Source organism: Aethalodelphis obliquidens, unplaced genomic scaffold (assembly GCF_003676395.1).
Source record: "Aethalodelphis obliquidens isolate GAN/ISIS:26980383/991018 unplaced genomic scaffold, ASM367639v1 scaffold57, whole genome shotgun sequence".
Lineage (NCBI taxonomy): Eukaryota > Metazoa > Chordata > Mammalia > Artiodactyla > Delphinidae > Aethalodelphis > Aethalodelphis obliquidens.
The window spans coordinates 12384036-12405397 of record NW_020838001.1 but is presented as its reverse complement, the minus strand read 5'-3'; the positions used below and the strand labels follow the sequence as shown (position 1 = coordinate 12405397).

The window sequence follows — 21362 nt, the reverse complement described above, 5'->3', positions numbered from 1 at the left end:
AATTGCACTATATAGTTTAGCTCTCTGGGCACACGGTTAAGACTCCTCGTGCCATGGCAGTTAACTCTTCTACTTTTGTGTGCTGAATTCTGTGTGTGCCACTGGGAAATAAAACAGCATGGGGGCTCAGGGGGTGGGTGGTCTGTGACTGAATGAGCAGGGAATTTGGAGGCAAAAGAGGAAGACTGGAACCCATGAGAAGCTCAATCACTTTTCACGTATGTACTCTCAGGAAGTCACTTAATATTTTGGAGTCGTCAAAACCACCTGTGGCAAAGGCTATGCGGTGTCCCTGAATGTACTCTTCTTCCAAAGTGACAGAATTTTCAGCTGGGCACAGGGCTGCCCAGAATAAAGCCTACATTTCCCAGCCTCCCTTGCAGCTAGGTGTGGCCACGTGACTAAGTTCTGGCCAATGGGATGTGAGCAGATGTGTGCAGCTTCCTACTGTGCCCTTAAAAGGGGAGGGGCAGGCCCTCCTTCCCACCCTTCCTGCATCCCACCACCTGGAGTGTGGAAGTGGGGAGAAGTCATCTTAGACCATATCGATGAGGCCACATACTAGGGCACTGGCCCCTGACACTGGGACCCCCATACCACCCCCAGACTGCCTACTTCCACGTTCTTAACATGGGAGAGAAATAAATGTCTACCTTGTTTAGACCACTGTTACTTGGGATGTCTGTAAGGCAGACAAATGAATACCTCAACTCATACACAACAGACAGCGGCTGGTAAAGCTCCAAGGAGATCACAAATGAGAACCCGTTTTATACACAAGTGAATCGTGCGATGGTAGGAAAGACCATCATGGGTGTCTGTGGTTTTGCCTGACCAACATCCATTCCCAACTTACTTCCGCAAGTGCAAACCAACATCCTTTAGGGATCCACCCACAGCCTTAGGGCCTGTAGTATGAATGGAGTTGACCCCGCCCTCCAGCTCGAGAAGTGACCAATCTGAGCACCAGCCACTCCCTCTGTCTACAGCAACTGGTTCACGGATATGGTCTTGAGCCAAGCTGAGCCAATGAGCATCAGACCCAGAATTTTTGTTGTTACCATTAGAAAAGAGGAGCCCTCTTTATCCTGGAGTTGCTCGGCTACGAGAGGTATAAGCGTGGAGCCACTGGAGGCTACGTTGCCACCACATGCGGAGAGCCTGCCTGGGAATGGAGCCAAGGTGAGAAAAGCAGAACCAAGAGACACACTCCTGATGATGTCACTGGAACACCCAGATTCTGCTGTACCTGAAGCTCTCTCAGGTCTTTCCAAAGAAAGTGAACCAGTAAATCTTTTTTTTTCCTTAAGCCAATTTTAACCAGATTTTCTTTCACTTATAATTAAATAATACTAATAATATTGAATACAATTATTAATACTATTGTTATCAGTCTTATCAGGATCATTACTTTAAACAGGAATTGGCAAATTTGGCCCTAGAGCCAATCCAGCCCTCTATGCCTATTTTTATAAATAAAGTTTTATTGGAATACAGCCATGCTCATTTCTTACATATTACTTATGGCTGTTTTCATGCTACAGCAGCAGAGTAGAGTCATGATGACAGGGCTGTATGATGCAAAAAGGCAAAAATTAGTCACTATCTAGCCCTTTACGGAAAACGTTTGCGATACCTGCTGTACCCAGACTGCCCTAGCCGAGGGAGGGATCAGGTACCATGGGTCTGTGTGGATTCACCAGGCTGAGGCAGAGAGGAAGGGAGAAGCAGGGGCAATGGTTAACTCACCAAAAGGAAGGCCCGCACGGTGGGGATCTTGTTCAGCTCCACAAGCAGACGCAGGGCCTTCTCGTGGTTGCTGCAATATTCTTCATATACGCAGAACTTGTCCTTCTGCAAGACAAGGACAGAGCCTGTGGGAGACAGGTCATGGCAGGAAGGCAGACGCTCTGAGATGTATGGACAGCTGGGCCAGCAGGCCTGGGAGGAAAGGCCTACCCCACACCCTGACCCTGACACATACCCAGCAGGCGGGATTTCACATGAAGTCGCTCCCACTCACTACAGGCCTCTCAGCCTCCACTCTTGCCCCAGTTCTGCACCCAGTAACCTCTCAGGAAGCAGCAGGGCCCAGGGTCAAGTACACAGACTCAAGCCAGGCAGCCTGGGCTTGAACCCTGGCTGTGCATTTCCAGCTGTGAACTTGGGCAAGTTACCTGACCTTGGTTTCCTCATCTGTTAAGGTGGAGTTAATTATAGTCCCTAACTCATGGGATTGTTACTGAAATTAAATGATTTAATAGGTGAGGTTTCAGCATACAAGAAGTGCTCGATAAATGTCTTTAGAATCAACACACAAGTCAGACTGTGTCACCCCACTGCTTAAAACACTCCAGTGGTGTTCTATTACACTAGGAATGAAATCCAACACTTTGTTATACCTTTCAAGGGCCGGACAATGTGACCCTGAGTTTCTCAGATCTCATCTCACTGGCCTTCTATCTGCTCCTTGAACTTGCCAAGGCTGTTCCTACCTCAGGGCCCTTGCTCTTGCTGTTCTTTCTACCTGGAACACTTTTGCCCAAAGCCTGGCTACTCCCCAGCATTCGGGTCTCAACTCAAATGCCACCTCCTCAAATGACCCCTGGACTACCCTAGCTAAAGTGGCCACTCAGGTGTACTCTATCATCCCCCCACCCCCGTCTTCATTCTCTTTATAGCATTCTCACAATCTGGAATTATCCAGATTATTTGTTCATCATCTGTCTTTTCCCACTTGGCAGTCGGCTCCCTGAAGGCAGTGACCACATCCTCTTGTTCACTGAGGTGTCCCCAGGTCCTAGCACAATGCCTGGCACACAGTAGGCCCTCAATAAATACTTACTAAATGAATGAACTCTACACACCTACTAGGTGCAATGCCCTGTATATATGAACCAGAAGAGTCTAAATAAGACTCGGGAATTTGGGGGAACAAGTAGATCTCTGGTCACTGCCACACAGCAGTGGCAGTGCTGAGGCAGGGGGATAGTTGTCTTGACCTCCAGATACCCCTGAGCCCAAAGCTGGACTCTTTCCAGCCTAGAGGTCACCTGTGAGTCACCAGGTCTGTAACCATCAGTCAGGGTTTCCGGGACTGAAAGGGACAGGAGCCGTCTTAGTTAGCAGGAAGCTCTCCACTGAGCATACTCGGTTCCCAAAGGCTCACAGAACACCTCCTTCCAACCCACCAAACCCCAAACAAGGATGTCCTGGGGAAGGCTGCAGGACAGGAAGGGCTGAAGGGGGCTGAAGGGCCTTGACCTTGGGCTGGGGGGTGGCCAGGAGACCCCAAGAAGCTAAGGAAGGAAAAGGTGGGTCTGCAAAGTAAGCAGCTTGTCTTGCTTCTGCACAAGCCCCCAGTCATCCTGCCGGTGGGTGGCTGCAGGAAAGAGGAAACCAACGAGGAGAGAGAATGGGTTTCAGAATCAGTAAGCCACCCCAACCCGGCCCAGCTCCCCCTGGGGCTCCGTGTACACCATCTGAGCAGATGCCCTGAGCAGCGAAGTGTCCACAGCCAGAGCCGATGGCCAACACGTAGTATGTACTGAGCAGTTAGGACACGCCACCCTCTGCTCTCCTGGAATGCACGCGGGTAGGCTCACTCACACCTCACAGTAACCTGACACGGTCATCACTGTACTCAACCCATTCACACGTGGGAAACCAATGAAAGGTCACGAGCCCAGGGTCTCACACGTAGCGAAGTGGCAGAAGGAGGATCCAACCTCTCCTAACCCCCACGCTGATGTCCGGCTCTGCAGCCAAGAGCCTAGAGGCCCTGCTGTTAGCACAGCTCCAAGATAAGACACCAGAGCCCCCATGGCTACGATCAGCGTCAGCCTCATAAGCGCGAGTCCAGGTTCTACAGCCAGACCACCCAGGTTCACAGCCCGACTCCCCAGCTCACCAGCTCTGTGACCCTGGGCAAGGCACGTAATGTTTCAGAGCCTCTGCATTCGTGCCTATAAATTATAGACAGTCATGACCTCCCCGTCATAAGGTCGCTGGGAGGGTTATCAGGTGAACTCACAGTAAATGCGTAAAACAGTGCATAGTAAGGGCTCCTTAACTATTAGCCGCTATTGTTATTGGTGTTGTCGATGTTGCCATTATTGCCATGGTTACTATTTCAGCAAATTCATCATCCCATTGGTGAATCCATCTAGGACAGGTGGGACAGTGGATGGGTAGGTTTGGTTTTGTTTTGTTTTGTTTTGTTTTGTTTGTGGTACGCGGGCTTCTCACTGTTGTGGCCTCTCCTGTTGCAGAGCACAGGCTCCGGACGCGCAGGCTCAGCGGCCATGGCTCACGGGCCCAGCCGCTCCGTGGCATGTAGGATCTTCCCGGACCGGGGCACGAACCCGTGTCCCTTGCATTGGCAGGCGGATGCTCAACCACTGCGCCACCAGGGAAGCCCGGATGGGTAGGATTTAATGGTAAAAAAGAGACAGGCAGAGTCAGGAGGAAGGGAGCTGAGTGGACTCTTAGGTCTGGGGGAGGCCACCAGGGAAGGCACCAGGCAGATTTTGAGGACTGTGGTGGCTCTCGCCTCCCGGTATATTTGATTTCTCATTCTTGCACTGTCCACCTCCCCACAACCACCCCCTGGACCATGAGCTCCATGGAGGCAGGCTTTGCAAACTGATGAGGTCACGGCTATGGCCAGTGGGGACTGAAGTCCCAGACAGAGCGCAGGCCTCGTGACTACTTGATTAATGAAGCAAGAGAGCAGAGGGAGGAATTGAGTGGTGCCTGAGACCCTCACACCAGCCCCACGTTTCTTCCGGACAGCCCTGGTGCACCGCAAGGCAGCCTCAGCTTTTCGCTGGCCCGTGTGTTGTTTCACCCACCCAGCAGCCACCCCCCCTTGTTCTGGTCACAGCCCCCAGTTTTTCCCCTGGGGAATCTGCCTCCTACACTCTGACCCCACTGACTCCACTCCACTCCCAGGCACCATGTGTGAGCGTGTGACCCAGGCCAAACCAATCAAAGAGCTCCCGGTCCTGGCAGCAATGGCCATGCGACCCAAACTGGGCCAGTGAGAGCCCTTTAGGACTCAGGTTGGAACTGCTGTGAAGAGAAGCTCTCTTTGAACTTTTGTTACTAAGCTCGCTGACTGTCACCCTGAAACTGCTGAGGGTCACCTCTGCCACCACGCTAAGAATTAAGCCAAAACAGAGGAAAGCAGAGCCTAGAGATAAGAAAAACCAAGTTTTGAAAACATCATATGGGGTCCTGGATCCAGCTATACCTGATGTCAACACACCCTGAATATTTCATTTGTAGGAGCCAATAAAGTCCTTTTTTTTTAAGCCTATTTGAGTTGTTTTTGTCACTCGCAGTGAAGACAGTCCTAATATATGCACACTCTAAGAGGGGAAGAAAATGAAAAACATGGACCCAAGTCTGGTGTGATGACCGTCTCCCTGTTCATCTCCATCTGTACCGTGAAGGGGTTGGACCAAGAAGCACAGCCAAATCTGTTCATTCTCACACGCCAACCCCAATCAATAAGTGCTGCTGTCTGAAACGCTAGTGACAAGAATTCTGGAAACCCATGGAGAATGCTGTGATTGACTAGCAATGTCTGCCATGGATGCAGGAGAGGGGAATAAGTCATAAGATCGCCACAGGTCTGTCATTCCTCATTCCCTGAGCCCCTTCTCTGACACACTGTGCGATGTCATCCTCTCCTTCGGCCTGTGAAAAGGGCAGGGGAGAAGGCTTGAGACTTGGAGAAGTTAAGTTTAGTAAATGACAACACCCCTCTTCAAAACCATGCCGAGTTTCATCACTCCCATCTCCTTTCATTGAGCTCAACCCCAGCTGCATCGCAGGCCGAAGATGCAGCAAATGTGGAAATGCTACCCTTGACAGCTAAGAGGCCAAGTGTTCAATTTCCTCCTAGGGGCGCCCCATGGGGCTTTGCTTGTTTGGCTTGGAGGAAATGGACAAACCATTGCGTACACACAGACGTGGGGGTGGGGGGCGTGTGGCCATGGATTTGGGCTGTGAAGGAGGAGAAGAGGACAGCTGCCAGCTGGGGACAGCTGGGGGAGAGGCTCTAGCCCCCAGAGAGAGCTCGAGGATTGTCAGAAGTGGTGGCTGCCGTCCACAGTACCCAGGGGGTGACACTAGCTCCACGGAGACCATCTGCTCCCAACCACTCATTTCACACCCACAAAGACTGAGACTTGGAGAAGGGAAGGAGCTGGCCATGTAGACCTCTCTGGTGGGGAGGGGAGTATGAGATTCAGGTCACTTTCCGCAAGCTATCTTCCGCCTGTCCACACAGCTGTGGGGTGAAGAGGCTAAAACCTAACACAGACCACACCAATTCTTGCTAAACACTCCAACTCTCATAATGCAGTCCCTGCAGGACAGGGCCCCCCCGTGACATCCCTGGATTCGCTCCATCACTGACTCTGCTTCAACCACTCTGGCCTCCCTGCCTTCCTCCAGTGGACCAAGCCTGCTCCAGCTCCATCCAGGGCTCCTGCCCTGGCTTCCTCTCCATGTGGAATATCCTTCTCCAAGATCCCCTACGTCACCACCTCACAGAAGCCTTCCCTGACCAGGATCGCCAGATAAAACACAAGACACTCAGCTGAGTGCTCATGTCAGATAAACAACAAATCGTGTTTCAGTAGAAGTATGTCCCAAACATTGTATGAGACATACTTATGCTAAAATATTATTTGTCGCTTACCTGAAATCCAAATTCATCCAAACACCCACCATTCTGGGTGTTGTTATTTGCTCAATCTAGCAACCCTGTCCCTGACTTCCCAACTTCAGACAACCTCAAGGAGAGTCACTCCTCACATCTGCATTTTATATTCTTCACAAACCCACGTCCACATCTGAAACGACCTCCTCCGTCAACCGACTAACCCTACTCATGGAGCCTCATGGCAGCAAAATGCAAAGCTGTCTTATTTAGGGCACCATCCTCAGGGCCAAGTACAGTGCCTGGTGCACGGTAGGTGCTTAATAATGATATAAAGGGACTTTATCATGTAAGACGGTGAGAAACACAAGTCCAGGAGTCAGACGACATTGGCTCAAATCCTGGCTCCAACACTCACTGCCTGAGTAAGCTTGCGCACTGACTTACCCTCTCTGGGCCTCAGTTTCCTCATCTGTAGAGTGGGTATAATAACAGCACCCACCGTTAAAGGTTGTTGTGACGTTGTAATGAATTAATATACGTAAAGCACTCAGACCAGCACCCAGCACCAAGAGAAGGTTCACTGAGTGCGAGTTTGCAATCACCTCAGTAGTTAGTGGTTGGGTTTGGGGGTGAGGGTGTGAGGGAGTCCCCCACTGTCCACTGGCTGGGCAGCAGCAGTGGGCTGGTCTGTAAGCCAGGGCCCCTCACAGGGTCTGATGTGCCCCTTCCTCTCCTGGAGAGCCTGTCCACAGAGCTCTGTTCCCAGTCACCACCTTACAACCCTGATGCTGTCTGGCTGGCCCTGGTGCCCCCTCCCTTTGGGGCTGTCGGGGGATGCTGTGGTGAGTGTGTCCTATCCGTGAGTCCCTCCCCAGGGACCGTCCTCAGCCTGAGACAGCTGCCTGGCTGGCCTGAGGCTGTCCACCCACTCCCCGGGACAGCCCATGTCCAATGGGGGTGCAAAGGCCCCGCCACCTCATGGCAATTCAAGGCGACCTGAAGGAAGAGGCACGCCAGCTCCAGAGCTCCCCCAACCCCAGGTTGGGTCAGGCCAGGTGGAGACTGTGCAACCTTCTTCAGCTGCTTCCAACAGGCCACCTGTACGCAGGCCTCCATCTCCTGGAAACCAACCTACAGCAGTGGCCGCTTTTAAAAAGAACTCAGCACCGTCTGCCATGAGCCTGGGGGGAGCGGGGTGATGATTGCAAACGTTAAATGAAAAAGATGACTTTAAATTAAAAACACGGAATCATACGTGGAGAAAGCTGACTCCTTTTTCAGCTGTTCCAATTACCTCAAGGAAGGGTCTCAGCAAGGTGCGCTGTGACACCAAAGCCAGTCTGACACCGTTCATCTTCCTTTTGATCAAACCCAGCGCAGGTCTCAGGCTCAGAGACTCAGGTGGGCAAGAGTTTCTAGACAGAATGCTGTAACACAGCTTGGTTTCTATTGCATTTATTTTTTTTTTTTAAATATTTATTTATGGCTGTGTTGGGTCTTCGTTTCTGTGCGAGGGCTTTCTCTAGTTGTGGCAAGTGGGGGCCACTCCTCATCGCGGTGCGCGGGCCTCTCACTATTGCAGCCTCTCTTGCTGCAGAGCACAGGCTCCAGACACCGCGCAGGCTCAGTAATTGTGGCTCACGGGGCTAGTTGCTCCGCGGCATGTGGGATCTTCCCAGACCAGGGCTTGAACCCATGTCCCCTGCATTGGCAGGCAGATTCTCAACCACTGCGCCACCAGGGAAGCCCTGCATTTATTTTTAATAGCAAGAGACACTCATTTTCCACATCCAATAATCATGCAAATTTCCCTTTTAAATAAGTTTTTTTGACTCCCCACAAAGGCCTGAACATCCACCGTCGGCACATCCAGATTCTGAGGGTAGGCACTGCCCTCACAGATGTCCAGTTTGATGAGGCCACATGAGGAGGGTTCCGGGCAGCGCAGGAGAGGGTATGGAAAAGAGGCTGCCTCCTGGGCTCTAAAATCCCCACCTTCCTTCCTCCAGCCGTCCCCTGCATCTCTGAGCAAATTAGCCCAAGTAGGGACTCAGGAGCCGGAGACCCTCACTGGCCAGCACGCTAAACCTGCTTACCACACCTCTGCGGCTCAGGCAGAGAAGTCGGGGGACACATGGGGCCTGGAGTTATTGGCAAGCTGGAAAATGCACCCTGAGGACCCCTTCCCCACTTCGTCTAAAGTATGGACTCTTCCACTTTCGGCTCAGATGTCATCAGGTCACAGGCATCCCCAACTATGCCACCGCCTCCCAAAAGCCTTCCTTGGTGCCCCAGCTGGAATAACATCCATTGCTGACACTCATGCAGCACCAGCTTGGAGCCAGGCCAGATCTCACTGCTTTACTCGAATTAACTCATTTCATCCTCATGACAGCACCATACAGCAGGTACTGTCATTACTCCCATTTTACAGAGTTGGAGACTGAGGCCTGGAGAGGTGAAGTGACTTGCCCAAGGTCACTCAGCTTTTCAGTGATGGAACAGGGAATGGAACCTAAGCAGCCTGGCTCCAGAGAAATAGGGGCTCACTCCTTCCTCGGAACCCAAAGGGAAGACTGTCCCTCCCATCTTTTCTATTTTCCTATTCAAGATACTTGTCCTGGGGAATTCCCTGGCGGTCCAGTGGTTAGGACTTGGTGCTTTCACTGCTAGGGCCTGGGTTCAATCCTTGGTTGGGAAACTAAGATCCTGCCGGCCTCACGGCTCGGGAAGAGAAAAAAAAAACAAGATGTGTCCTTAACCAGTACTGCCACCAGCCCCTCTCACCACATGCATGGCTACCACCCTGGCCGATGGGCACCATCATCTCAGACGTGCAGTGACCTCTTCCTGGTCTCCCCACTTCCCCAGCAGCAGCCCTTTAAATGCAAAGCAGATCACATCCCTGCCCTGCACCACGCCCTCCATTAGTGCCCATCTCACCCGTCTGCTCTCACATTCATCCTATTTCAAACGCTGAGGAATGGTGGCCACGTGAAGAGCTAATAGCCAACATTTAGGGAGCACTTACTGTGGGCCAGGAGCTGTTCGGAGCCCTCTCCTTCCTTGCATTAGCTCACTCGATTCTCAAGGACATCAAGGGTCAGGTCTAGTTTTTTACCCATTTTACAGGTGAGGACACTGAGGCACAGATAAGTTAAAACAACTTGCCAAGGATGACACAGCCCACGAGCAGCCCGGCTCTGCCATGCTAATCTCAGACCATACAGATGTGATTCCCTGGAGAAGGGAGTTAGTAACGATGACAATGACAACGAAAGTAAGCACCGACATGGACCGAGTGCTTGCTCCAGGCCAAGGTCTCTCATCTCAGCACCGCTGACACTTGAGGTCGGATAATCCTCTGCTGTGGGGACCGTCCTGCACATTATGGGCTATTTGGTAGCATCGCTGGCCTCCATGCACTAGAAGCCAGTAGCATGGCCCCTCCCCAAGCTGTGACAACCAAACATGTCTCCAGATGTGGCCAAATGTCCCCTGGGGGCAAAATCACCCCCTGGTTGAGAACTGCTGCTCTCGGCTACACACTTTTTTGCTTTACCTCTTTGAGTCCTTCCATCAACCCAAGGAGGCACCATTATCCCTACTGCTCCATCTGAGGAGGAAACTGAGGCTCAGAGAGGACTGGAATCTGGCCCAGGCCTCATGCCCGTGAGGCCAGTGCGGGTTTCCTCCCAGTGGGGAGGGTCCCACGCAGCACAGGTAGAGAAAAGCAGTTGCCTCCTGTGGGCTAGGCTGCCCCCCTCCCTCCAGCTGTCCCCTCACAATTCTAAGTGACTTGGGAAGAGAGTGGCTATTACAACAAGGATCAGTCTCCCTGTCCAGCAGCCCAAGGGGGCACCCAAGGGTCAGACACCCTCGGTGGCCAGTGGGTGGCCAGACCGGGACTCAAATGCAGGTGTGTCTGACCCGAGTCCACCCTCTTAGTCATGCTGCAGCAGAGGGGCCCCGCCAGGCCAGGCCAGGAGGAGCCCCAGGACGCAGTCATTCAGCAAAGAGCTCTGAGGAAAAGGGGACCACACTCTACATAACATTAAAGGGAGGGAGAGCCAACTAAAAAGAGCCCCAGTCTGCTGGGTCCAACCCTCTGTCCGTTGTTCCCGGGGGTGGAGGCTGGACCCACCTGCCCACCTGCCTCTCCCCCTCCCAGATAGACCTGCAGATGAAGCTAGCCAAGGGTGGATGGAATGGGGACCCGGGGGAGAAGCTGCAGGCTCTGGTAGGGGCTGGGGCATCGTACTCACGAATTTTAAGAAAACATTCCCAAGTTCATGCTGAGACTGCGGTTCCGGATGTAAACAAAACTCCAAGGCAGCCAGGAAATCCTTATGAACTTCCAGGATGTCTTCAATGTTTGAGAACAGGATCTGTGAGGGAAAAATGAGGCCCAAGGAGAACATTAATCAAGGCGTAGAGGAGACCAAAATGAAGCATAAAAAAAAAAAAATACATAGGGACTTCCCTCATGGTCCAGTGGGGAAGAATCCACCTTGCAATGCAGGGGACGTGGGTTTGATCCCTGGTCAGGGAACTACGATCCCACATGCTGCAGGGCAACTAAGCCCACGCACCACAACTACTGAGCTCACACGCCTCTACTAGAGAGTCTGCGTGCCGCAAACTACATGGCCCACGTGCTCTGGAACCCGCGTGCCACGGCTACAGAGCCCACCCGCCCAGCCTGCACGCCACAACTAGAGAGAAGCCCACGCACCACAACAAAAGATCCTGTATGCCTCAACAGAGAGCCCACGTGCCGCAACCAGGACCTGATAAATAAATAAATAATAAATAAATCTTTTAAAAAATTACATAACCCCCCGGTGCAGGCGAGGAGGGTGTAGGAAAACGGACTGTCTCATACGCTGGAGCTAACAGAAATCATGATACTGACAAAAGTACTGCCAACGTTTACTAAACAGGATTAAAGCCTAATCCTGTGCCAATAACTTTAAATGCACTTATGGCATCTAATCCTCACTATAACTCCACGAGGCAGGAGCTATTATCATCCCCAATTCATAGATGAAGAACGGACGCTCAGAGAAGAGAATTAACATTCCCAAGGTCACGTGGTCCAGTGAAGCAGCGGAACTGAACTTCACACTCAGCCTGCAGAGGAGTATATACCAAGACATCCATCACAATCTTCATCACGGCCAGACACACCTGGTATGTCCAACCATAGGACTGATTTTTTTTTTATTGGAGTATAATTGCTTTACAAGGTTGTGTTACTTTCTGCCGTACAGCGAAGTGAATCAGCCACATGCATACACATAGGACTGATTTTTTAAAACGACGAGGGTACTTCCAGGCACCTATTAAAATGACCTGATAGCAGAAAATACAATAGGGAAGGATGTTCCAAATGTGCCATTTAAACTGTCAAACAATATATGAGTGCCTGTTTCCCCACAGGAACCTATGAAGTTTGAAATGCACAATCGGACCCACAATTCTACATTTCAGAATTTAACCTTTTGACCAGTCATTTCCAACCAGGGCTAGTTTTGCCTCCCAGGGGACATCTGCCAACGTTTGGGGACATTTTCAGTTGTCACAAGCTGGGGAGAAGGATCCTACCGGTGTCTCACAGGTAGGGGCCAGCGATGCCACTACACATCCTATAATACAGGACGGCCCCCACGGCAAAGAATCGTCCAGCCCAACTTGTTCATTACACCCAGGTTGAGCACTGGGTGGATGGCCAAGACCATATACTGCAGCCTTATGTGCACTAGTAAAAGATTAGACAAAAGCCAAATATCCATTAATGGGAACTCGTCAAACAGTTAAATAAAGTGGATTGGCTATATTTAAATACACGCCATATTCTGAAACACTGTGAGCCTGTGAAAAGAATCTGCAGGCCTGTAGACATGGATCTGGAGCCCTGGAATGATCCTCGATCTATACTGCGGGGGGAGGGGGGGAATCATGGTGCCACGTGGGATTCCAATATGGGTCCATTTGTGTAAAATAACACACGCAAAGGCCACTCCTATGTTGGCAGAAGCAGAGAGCCCCCTGGACAATAACACAAGCTGCTAACCGTCAGGGCCTCTAAGAAGAAGAACTAGGGGAGGTTTTCACTGACTTAAGGCCCTTTGAACTGCATGAATTACTTTTTCTGTTTTGTTTTTTTTTTTAGATAGGTGCATTTTTTCTTTTTAATTTGGCCACACGGTGTGGCTTGCAGAATCTCAGTTCCCCAACCAGGGATCAAACCCAGGCCCTGGCAGTGAAAACGCCGATTCCTAACTACTGGACCACCAGGGAATTCCCTAAACAGGTGCATTTTAAATTTAATTTTGAAGAAGGCATTCACAGGGTTCAAAAATCAAAACAGTAAAATAAATATGGTACAGAGTCCCTCTCCCACCCAACCCCCCACTCACCACCCACAGCAGCTGGCAGCCAGGGGTCACCAGTGTTGCTAGGGCTACGGTTCCCCCTAGGGTTTCTCACCATTCATTCATTCAGCAAGTACTAACTGAGCCCCTACTGTGTGCCAGGCCCTGGGGACACAACAGGGAACAACAACGTGCCTGCCTCCATGGAGGTGACATTCTACTGGAAGGGGACAGACAACCAACAAATAACTATAGTTTTCTAGGTGAAAAGAAGCACTAAAGACAAACATAAAACAGGAAGGGAGTCCCAGGGTGGAGCAGGAGGAAGAATTTGGACATTTAAACACGGAGGCCAAAAATGTAAGGCCAGACGCTACCAAACTCTTAGAGGAAAACATAGGCAGAACGCTCTATGACATAAATCACAGCAAGATCCTTTTTGACCCACCTCCTAGAGAAATGGAAATAAAAACAAAAATAAACAAATGGGACCTAATGAAACTTAAAAGCTTTTGCACAGCAAAGGAAACCATAAACAAGACAAAAAGACAACCCTCAGAATGGGAGAAAATATTTGCAAACGAAGCAACCAACAAAGGATTAATCCCCAAAATATACAAGCAGCTCATGCAGCTCAATATCAAAAAAACAAACAACCCAATCCAAAAATGGGCAGAAGATCTAAATAGACATTTCTCCAAAGAAGATATACAGATTGCCAACAAACACATGAAAGAATGCTCAACATCATTAATCATTACAGAAATGCAAATCAAAACTACAATGAGATATCATCTCACACCGGTCAGAATGGCCATCATCAAAAAATCTAGAAACAATAAATGCTGGAGAGGGTGTGGAGAAAAGGGAACCCTCTTGCACTGTTGGTGAGAATGCAAACTGATACAGCCACTATGGAGAACAGTATGGAGGTTCCTTAAAATACTACAAACAGAACTACCATACGACCCAGCAGTCCCACTACTGGGCATATACCCTGAGAAAACCATAATTCAAAAAGAGTCATGTACCACAATGTTCATTGCAGCTCTATGTACAACAACCAGGACATGGAAGCAAGCTAAGTGTCCATGGGCAGATGAATGGATAAAGAAGATGTGACACATACATACAATGGAATATTACTCAGACATAAAAAGAAATGAAACTGAGTTATTTGTAGTGAGGTAGATGGACCTAGAGTCTGTCATACAGAGTGAAGTAGGTCAGAAAGAGAAAAACAAATACTGTATGCTAACACATATATGTGGAAAAAATGGTTCTGATGAACCTAGGTGTAGGACAGGAATAATGACGCAGACATAGAGAATGGACTTGAGGACAGGGGGAGGGTAAGGGTAAGCTGGGACGAAGTGAGAGAGTAGCACTGCCATATGTACACTACCAAATGTAAAATAGATAGCTAGTGGGAAGCAGCCGCATAGCACAGGGAGATCAGCTCGGTGCTTTGTGACCACCTAGAGGGGTGGGATAGGGAGGGTGGGAGGGAGACGCAAGAGAGAGGGGATATGGGATTATATGTACATGTATAGCTGATTCACTTTTTTGTAAAGCAGAAACTAACACACCATTGTAAAGCAATTATACTCCAATAAAGATGTTATTAAAAATCAATCAATCAACCAACATGGAGGCCAGGGACAACCGCTCTGAGAAGGTGACATTTGAGTCAAGGTCCCAAGGAATGAAGACCAACTCCATGGACCCTATGGAGGCACCAGACAGTCTGCAGGGGGAGAGCCCTGAAAGTGAGCAGGGAAGGCCAAGGGGCAGGAGACCACTCGTCAAAGCTGCAGTCCCAGAAGGCCAAGGTACCTCTTCGTCCTCCTCAAACTCACCCTGAGGGACACTTGTCCCATGAAGTGGCTGGAAGAATCACCCACACTGTTGGGTTATTTTTCTCTCTCTTCTTCTGTCCAGCTCACATGGTTAAATCTGCTTATGTTAAAGACACATAGGATAGATCCTATTGTTATACTTACTTCAAGGAATGGCTACAGAATTTCAAAATAAGTATCTGTCACCTGAGTGTACACCCCAAAGAAATTAGAGCCTGTGTCCCCCAAAAGACATAGACAAGAATGATCATCACAGCCAAAAACTGGAAATTGCACACATATCCATCCACGGGAGAATGAACGAGTCAATCGCGGCACAGTCATACTACAGAATACTACACAGCAATGAAAAAGAATGACTTCCGGCTACATACCACAACATGGGCAAATCTCAGAGACATAACAGTGAGCAAAAGATGCCGGGCGTGACGAAAGAGCTCATTTTTATATATAGTGCAAGAACAGGCAAAGCTAATTAACGCCACTAGAAGTCAGTGGTTATCTTTGGGGTGGGGGCATGTACTGGGGGCGCACAGAGGAGCCTGCACTTAAGATTGTACCCTTTACTGTATGTGAATTATAACTCCTAAAAAAGGTAATTTTTTCAAACTGTAATAAATTATAAATTTTAATTATAATAGTTTTTAAGTTGTAATAAATAGTTTGTAATAAAGAGACCTAATAAACAGTAGGTACTCAGTAAGTATTTGCCCAAAGAATGAATGAAAAGCTTTGATCCCAGCCCTACCAGGGACCTGCCATGCACTGGCCCTGTGTAGGTCTCTTTACATCTCTAAGCCTCAGCTTTCTTATCCAAAATTCTGGACTCAGAATTGTCAATGTACAAGGTATCCTTATTAACCAGGATACACACAAGGGGATGTCCTGCTTGACCAAGCCCTTTATATGCTGTACATGCTGGCACCTCTGACCCCGACCCTGCCCCGTCTCCCCTCTCTCTGAGGACCAGGACCCTGGAGCCCCAAGGACTGGAGGTGGCTTCCCAGAGAGTGAGGCCACATTAGAAAGCCAGGCCTGGGGACCGCTGGGGCCTCCACCATGCACACACAAGGTCTACTGACTTCCTTTCAAAACTCCCCAGAGCCACAGCCAAACTTAGCCTGGACCCAATTCCTCATCCGCCCAGCCTCAACACCCAGTGCAGGGCAGGGGCCAGGGCTGCCAGGAGGGCAGATGGAGGTGCCAGGCTCCCAGGGGCACTTGGGAAGGGATTTTCCACTGGCTCCAAGCCAGGGTCCCTGGCATAAGGAGGCTGGAAGACAGGCTGGTTGCATTGAGCAAGGGGAAAGCCTCGAGGTGGGGAGTGGGGCCCTGAGGCTGAGTCCTCCTCACATCCCCCAAGCACTGTCTGCTTGCAGGACCCAGAGCCCTCCAGGGGCTGCAGGGGGCAAGCCACTGGGAGGCCAAAGGCAGCTGCCCGTGGGGTGGACCCGGGCACCCTCTGAGCATCACCCGGGAGGAACAGGCAGCTCCACACACAGCAGCAGGGACAGTCGGGAAAGGGGCCAGCCCCGGGTCCACACCTTGACGTTCTCCTCCGTCAGGCCCTTCTCCACCGAGTCCGCCGTGTTCTGCCGGATGCGATGCAGGAATGCCTGGAGGAGAGAAGCAGGGAGAGGTGAGCGTCCACACCTCCAGTCCCCCGGAGGTGGCCCGAAAAAAGGGTTACCAGTTCAAATGCCAACTAGGCCCTGGGAGGCACCACAATCCAGGGACATGGGCAGGAAATAAGCAACAACCTACTCTGCCCTTCAGCCAACATGTGTTTACGGAGTATCTACTCCACCAGGCTCTGCAGAGACCAACACAAACCCCGCCCTCATGAGCTGCACTCACACCTGCTGCATCACCTGCAGGACCCTCTCAGACTACAATTCATTTTCCTTTTTTTCCCTCTTGCTTAAAAACTTAACTTCTAAATAATAACCATCCACATGGCTCAAAAATCAAAAATATAAAAAGTCAAAACTATGAAACGTCTCCTATACCACAGGCCCCATCCATCCAGTCCTTCCCATACCCCATGGGAACCACAGCTCCTAGGGGCTTGTGTATCATTCCAAATAAACATACACAGGTTGATCAACGAGTACAAAGTTCCAGTTATTGGATGAATAAGTTCTAGGGATCTAATGTACAGCACAGTGATTATGGTTAATGATACTCTATTATATACTTCAAGTTGCACTATGGTGGTAATCATTTAGCAATATATAAATGTACTAAAGGAAGCTGTACACCTTAAACTTACACAGTGTTACATGTCAATTGTATCTCGATAAAGCTGGGGAAAAAACCACAAATATATTTATGTATATACATATACACACACACACACACACACACACATATTCTTATTTTCCCATTTCTACACACCAAGGGATAGCAGCATACACAGGATGCACTGCACCTGCTTCTTCCACTTAGAGATCTCTCTGTATCATTACATGGGGAGCACCCTCATTCTCTTTTCATGGCTGCCCAGGATCCTACTGTATGGACAGACCAGAGTCGTTCTGCCACTTTTTTCAAGGTCTTGGAACAGAGAAATCATTTCCCTCGTCTGTGATGTGACAGACGATAAAGGCGGGGCCTGGCAGGGACTGTGGGGAACAGGCAAGCTCACATGCGTCGAAGCGGGGTGGCTACTCGTCCCCGCCGAGTGCGGCCAGGTGGGAGGGCAGCAGGCCCAGTATCACCAGACGTTCCGGGTTTGGGTTTTTGTTTTATTTCCCAAGAGAAACCAGAAATTAGGATTTTTTTTTAAAGCAAAGTCTCCCAGCTTTTAAATGGTGGCAAAAGAGCCATCTGTTTTTGTGAGGAACTAGGTTTTAGGGGTCAGGCATGAAAGCGGAGGGACCAGAGTGGAGGGGTGCAGCCCCTCCACTGATGAGCAACGACAGCGGCCTGGCACTGGTACGGGTGGGACAGAGCAGGCAGAGGACGAGCCACTGAGACACCCCGTGGACAGGCCGGGGAAACAGAACAGACATGGGCGTGGGGAGGAGGACATGCGAGCATCGGAGGGAGACTGAGGCCAGCCCCGCTGACAGCGAACTCTGCCAGGGGTGCCCCGAATCGAGGGCTTGTCCCCAGATTGACAACACGGAGTCCCCTGCGAAAATGACTTCACGGTCCACTGGCCACGATGAGGCATGGTGGCCTGTCAGTCACCTTCCCTGCCATGGGTGTTTAGAGCAAAGGGGAGATCTCTGAGTGGGGAGAGGTGGAAGGGACAGCCCAGGATGGAGGGAAGCAGGGGCAGGCCAGCAGAGAGGAGGTTGCTGGATCCCTTCCCATCATAAGAAGGGACATCCATGGATGTTACGGGGAGCCGGCCACCTGCAGACTCTGCTTTCCTAGGAAGAGGTGCGCTGACACTCCACATGGCAGGTCACAGAGAGGAAAGTCAGGGACACACAGCACTCTCTGTCCACACTCACCGCAGCATGTTCTCGACCAGTCCCTGCAGCCCAAGTGTATATCCCCAGCCTGGACTTAGGTGGATTTCTGACAACTCGACAACTCCACCTGGATGTCCAAGAGGCATCTCAAATTAACACATCCAAAACCTAGTTCCCGAACTTCCCTCCAAACCCACACACCACCAAGCCCTTCCCAGCCTGAGGAATGGCACCTCTGCCTTCCAAGTGCTCCAGCCAAACCCCCACCCCGTGTCATCCTCGACCCCCCTCTTTCTCTGACACTCCATTTCCATCCATCAGCAAATGCTATCAGCTTCACCTTCAACATGTATTAAACATTGGACCACTTCTCCCCACCTCCTCAGCCACCCACCTGGTCCGAGTCACCAACACCTCCTGCCTGGACTAATACAATCACCTCATCCCTATTCCTTTCTCCACACACACAGCCAGAGGGATCCTTTTAAATATGTAAATCAGATCCTATCAATCCATGGCTTGAAACTCTCCATGGCTACTCAATACACTTAAAAAAAAAAAAAAAATCCACATCTTTCCACAGCTACAGGTCCCCATAACCTGTACTAGTTAATCTTTTTGAACTCATCTTCCAGCATTCCACCCTCACCCCACACCTCAATAATCTTCAGCCACATCTTCAACCCCTCTATTCCTTCCACCTGCCAGGCACATCCCTACCTCAGGACCTTTGCACATGCTGTTCTTACCTGCAAGGATATTCTCTCCAAGCTCTGTCCTGAGACAGCTTTTTCTCATTCATCAGACCTTAGCTCAAATGTCACCTCCTCCAGGATGCCCTCCTTGTCTTCATGCACTTATCACCTTCTCATCTTGCATTAAGAGCCCATTTGTCAGATAAAAAGACTAAGATTAAGCAGTCTACACCAGTGCCTAAGGGAAAGACCAAAATAAGAAGGGAGCATGGCTGGAATGAAACATTTATCCCAATCCAGCAACAGAGGCCAGGTTTGGAGACTAATGATTTGGGTTTAAACTGCATTCCTCCTCCTTCGTGTGGTGTGACCTCAGGAAAGTGCATTAGCCTCTCTGAGTCTCAGTTTACTCTTCGCAAATACGTAGATCATAGTAATACTGTCGTCCTACCTTTCCGAATGTACTAGGATAAAGTGAATGGGAGCTCCATGAGGGCAGGGTCTGCTTCCCAGCTGTACCCCCAGGGCCTAGACTAGTGCCTGGAACACAGTAAACCCTCACATATCAAAGGAAGGATAAAATTTGACTGACACAGTGCCCGACACATGGCAGGAACCTCAACTCGGGCTTCTTGGAAGCCTGATGATCTTTCTCTTTAAAGGACAACGGGTAGAGGGGTCAGGAGACAGGAGTTCCTAGAGGATGTTTTAACAGGGCCTGTGATGCTGTCGGGAAGTCCAGCCTCCAGCCTCCTCAGACAGGAGAGCAACAAAGGCAGCCTCACCCAGCACCGCCAGGGAGAGCAGGAAGCTGGGAGCGCAGCTCGGCTGGCCTAGATCACAGCTTCCTGTCCCACTTTCTCCACAAGAGCAGGCCACCACTATTGTGCTGGGACAATGCGAGGCTCGGGCCACCCACAGAGGAGCCGCAAACAGGCTGGTGTGATGGGCATAATGGGCAGCTCGTGACCCGGAAATAATGGGCAGGCAGGGGCTCTGGGCCCAGCCCCCGTGCTGCCCACGGCACGACTGCCCTTTCCAGGCGGCGCCAATGCCCTCTGTGCAGGCAGGATGGTGAAAGGGACCCTCCAGGGTGACTCCGTGTCCAAACCTTGACAGCTTTGAAACACTCGGCCAAAAGCAGCTCTCATCTTGGAAACCTCCCTTAGAGACAAGCCCGTTCTCAGGGTTTCCAGGGCTGCCTGAAACTCTCCTCCGGCCTTGGAATCTTTGCCCATGCCGTGTCCATGCCGCACCCCTGCCTGGGCCGCTTCCCTGCATCTGGCCAAGTCCGCCTCTTCTCTTTATGATGATGATGAAATACGTCAAGGAGCCAGAAAAGGACAGAGGAAAATTTAACAAACACCCACAAACGCATCGCTACCCAGTTTCAGCAAATCTTATTAGCATTATGTCAAATTTGCTTTAAACTATTTTCAAAAAGAAATTCATCAAGTCTGGAGGAGGTGCAGACAGGGAAGGGCCACGAGGAAGCCCTCAGGGCGGGGGCTGGAAATATTCTACTTCTTGATCTGAGTGGCGGTTACACAGGCAAATGCATATGCAAAGCCTAATCAGTGTGCACCTAAGACCCGTGCACTTCACCCAGGTACCTTGTAAATATTAAACCTCAGTGGAGACACAGGAAGAAAGGCATCACTACAGAGAGAGGTAAGCTACCTGTGCACCTGCCCATCCTGCAAGGCACCCACTGCCCTGGATATGTGGTCCTCAGGCCCACACATGCCTCCGCCCACTTACCAGGCACGTGTGAATTGACGAGCAATGAAGAACACCGTTCTGCGTGCTTACGACATTTTTATAAATGATGTCCTTTCAGCAACTTCCTTTTCTCACTTAACATCACATCTTCCACCTTTACCCACATCAATAAGTGCACTTGGCAACGCCTGCCGCCCAAACCCCACCCACCTCCCTTGGTTCGTAGCCCTGGGGTGCGCCCCAGCACCACTTCAGCCACCAGCACCCGCATCTCTTGGCGTGAGGACCCTCTCTCACATGCAGAGCAGGCTGCAAAGACAGACGAGGACTGAGGCACGTGAGGGCCTGCTTCCCCGAGGGCCCCAGGGGCCCGCACTGGTCACCTGCTTGATGACACACCTTTCTCAGCTGCCCTCCCTTCCCTGCCTCACTCCCCGACTCTGCTATTGGTGCTTCCTGGGGCGAACTCCCAAGGAAACTGCTCGCCCTTGAATCAGTCTCAGGATCTGTTTCCGGGGAGCCCCACACTAAGACCTCAAGTTGTCCGTTTCATTGCTGAGCAGATGTAAGTAACCACTATCAGGCTGCAGATGTTTAAGTTGTTTCAA

General features: G+C 50.5%; 1 protein-coding gene across 1 annotated transcript in view; it reads right to left on the bottom strand.

Moving 5' to 3' along the window:
* Nucleotides 1-21362, bottom strand: part of PREX1 (phosphatidylinositol-3,4,5-trisphosphate dependent Rac exchange factor 1) — a 197820-nt gene that overhangs the window by 99568 nt on the left and 76890 nt on the right. Inside the window, exons 2-4 of the mRNA XM_027087075.1 lie at nucleotides 16457-16528; nucleotides 10942-11064; nucleotides 1750-1854 (exon numbers count right to left, since the gene is read on the bottom strand). Coding sequence (XP_026942876.1) covers nucleotides 1750-1854; nucleotides 10942-11064; nucleotides 16457-16528 — 300 coding nt within the window. The remainder of the gene's footprint in view (nucleotides 1-1749; nucleotides 1855-10941; nucleotides 11065-16456; nucleotides 16529-21362) is intronic.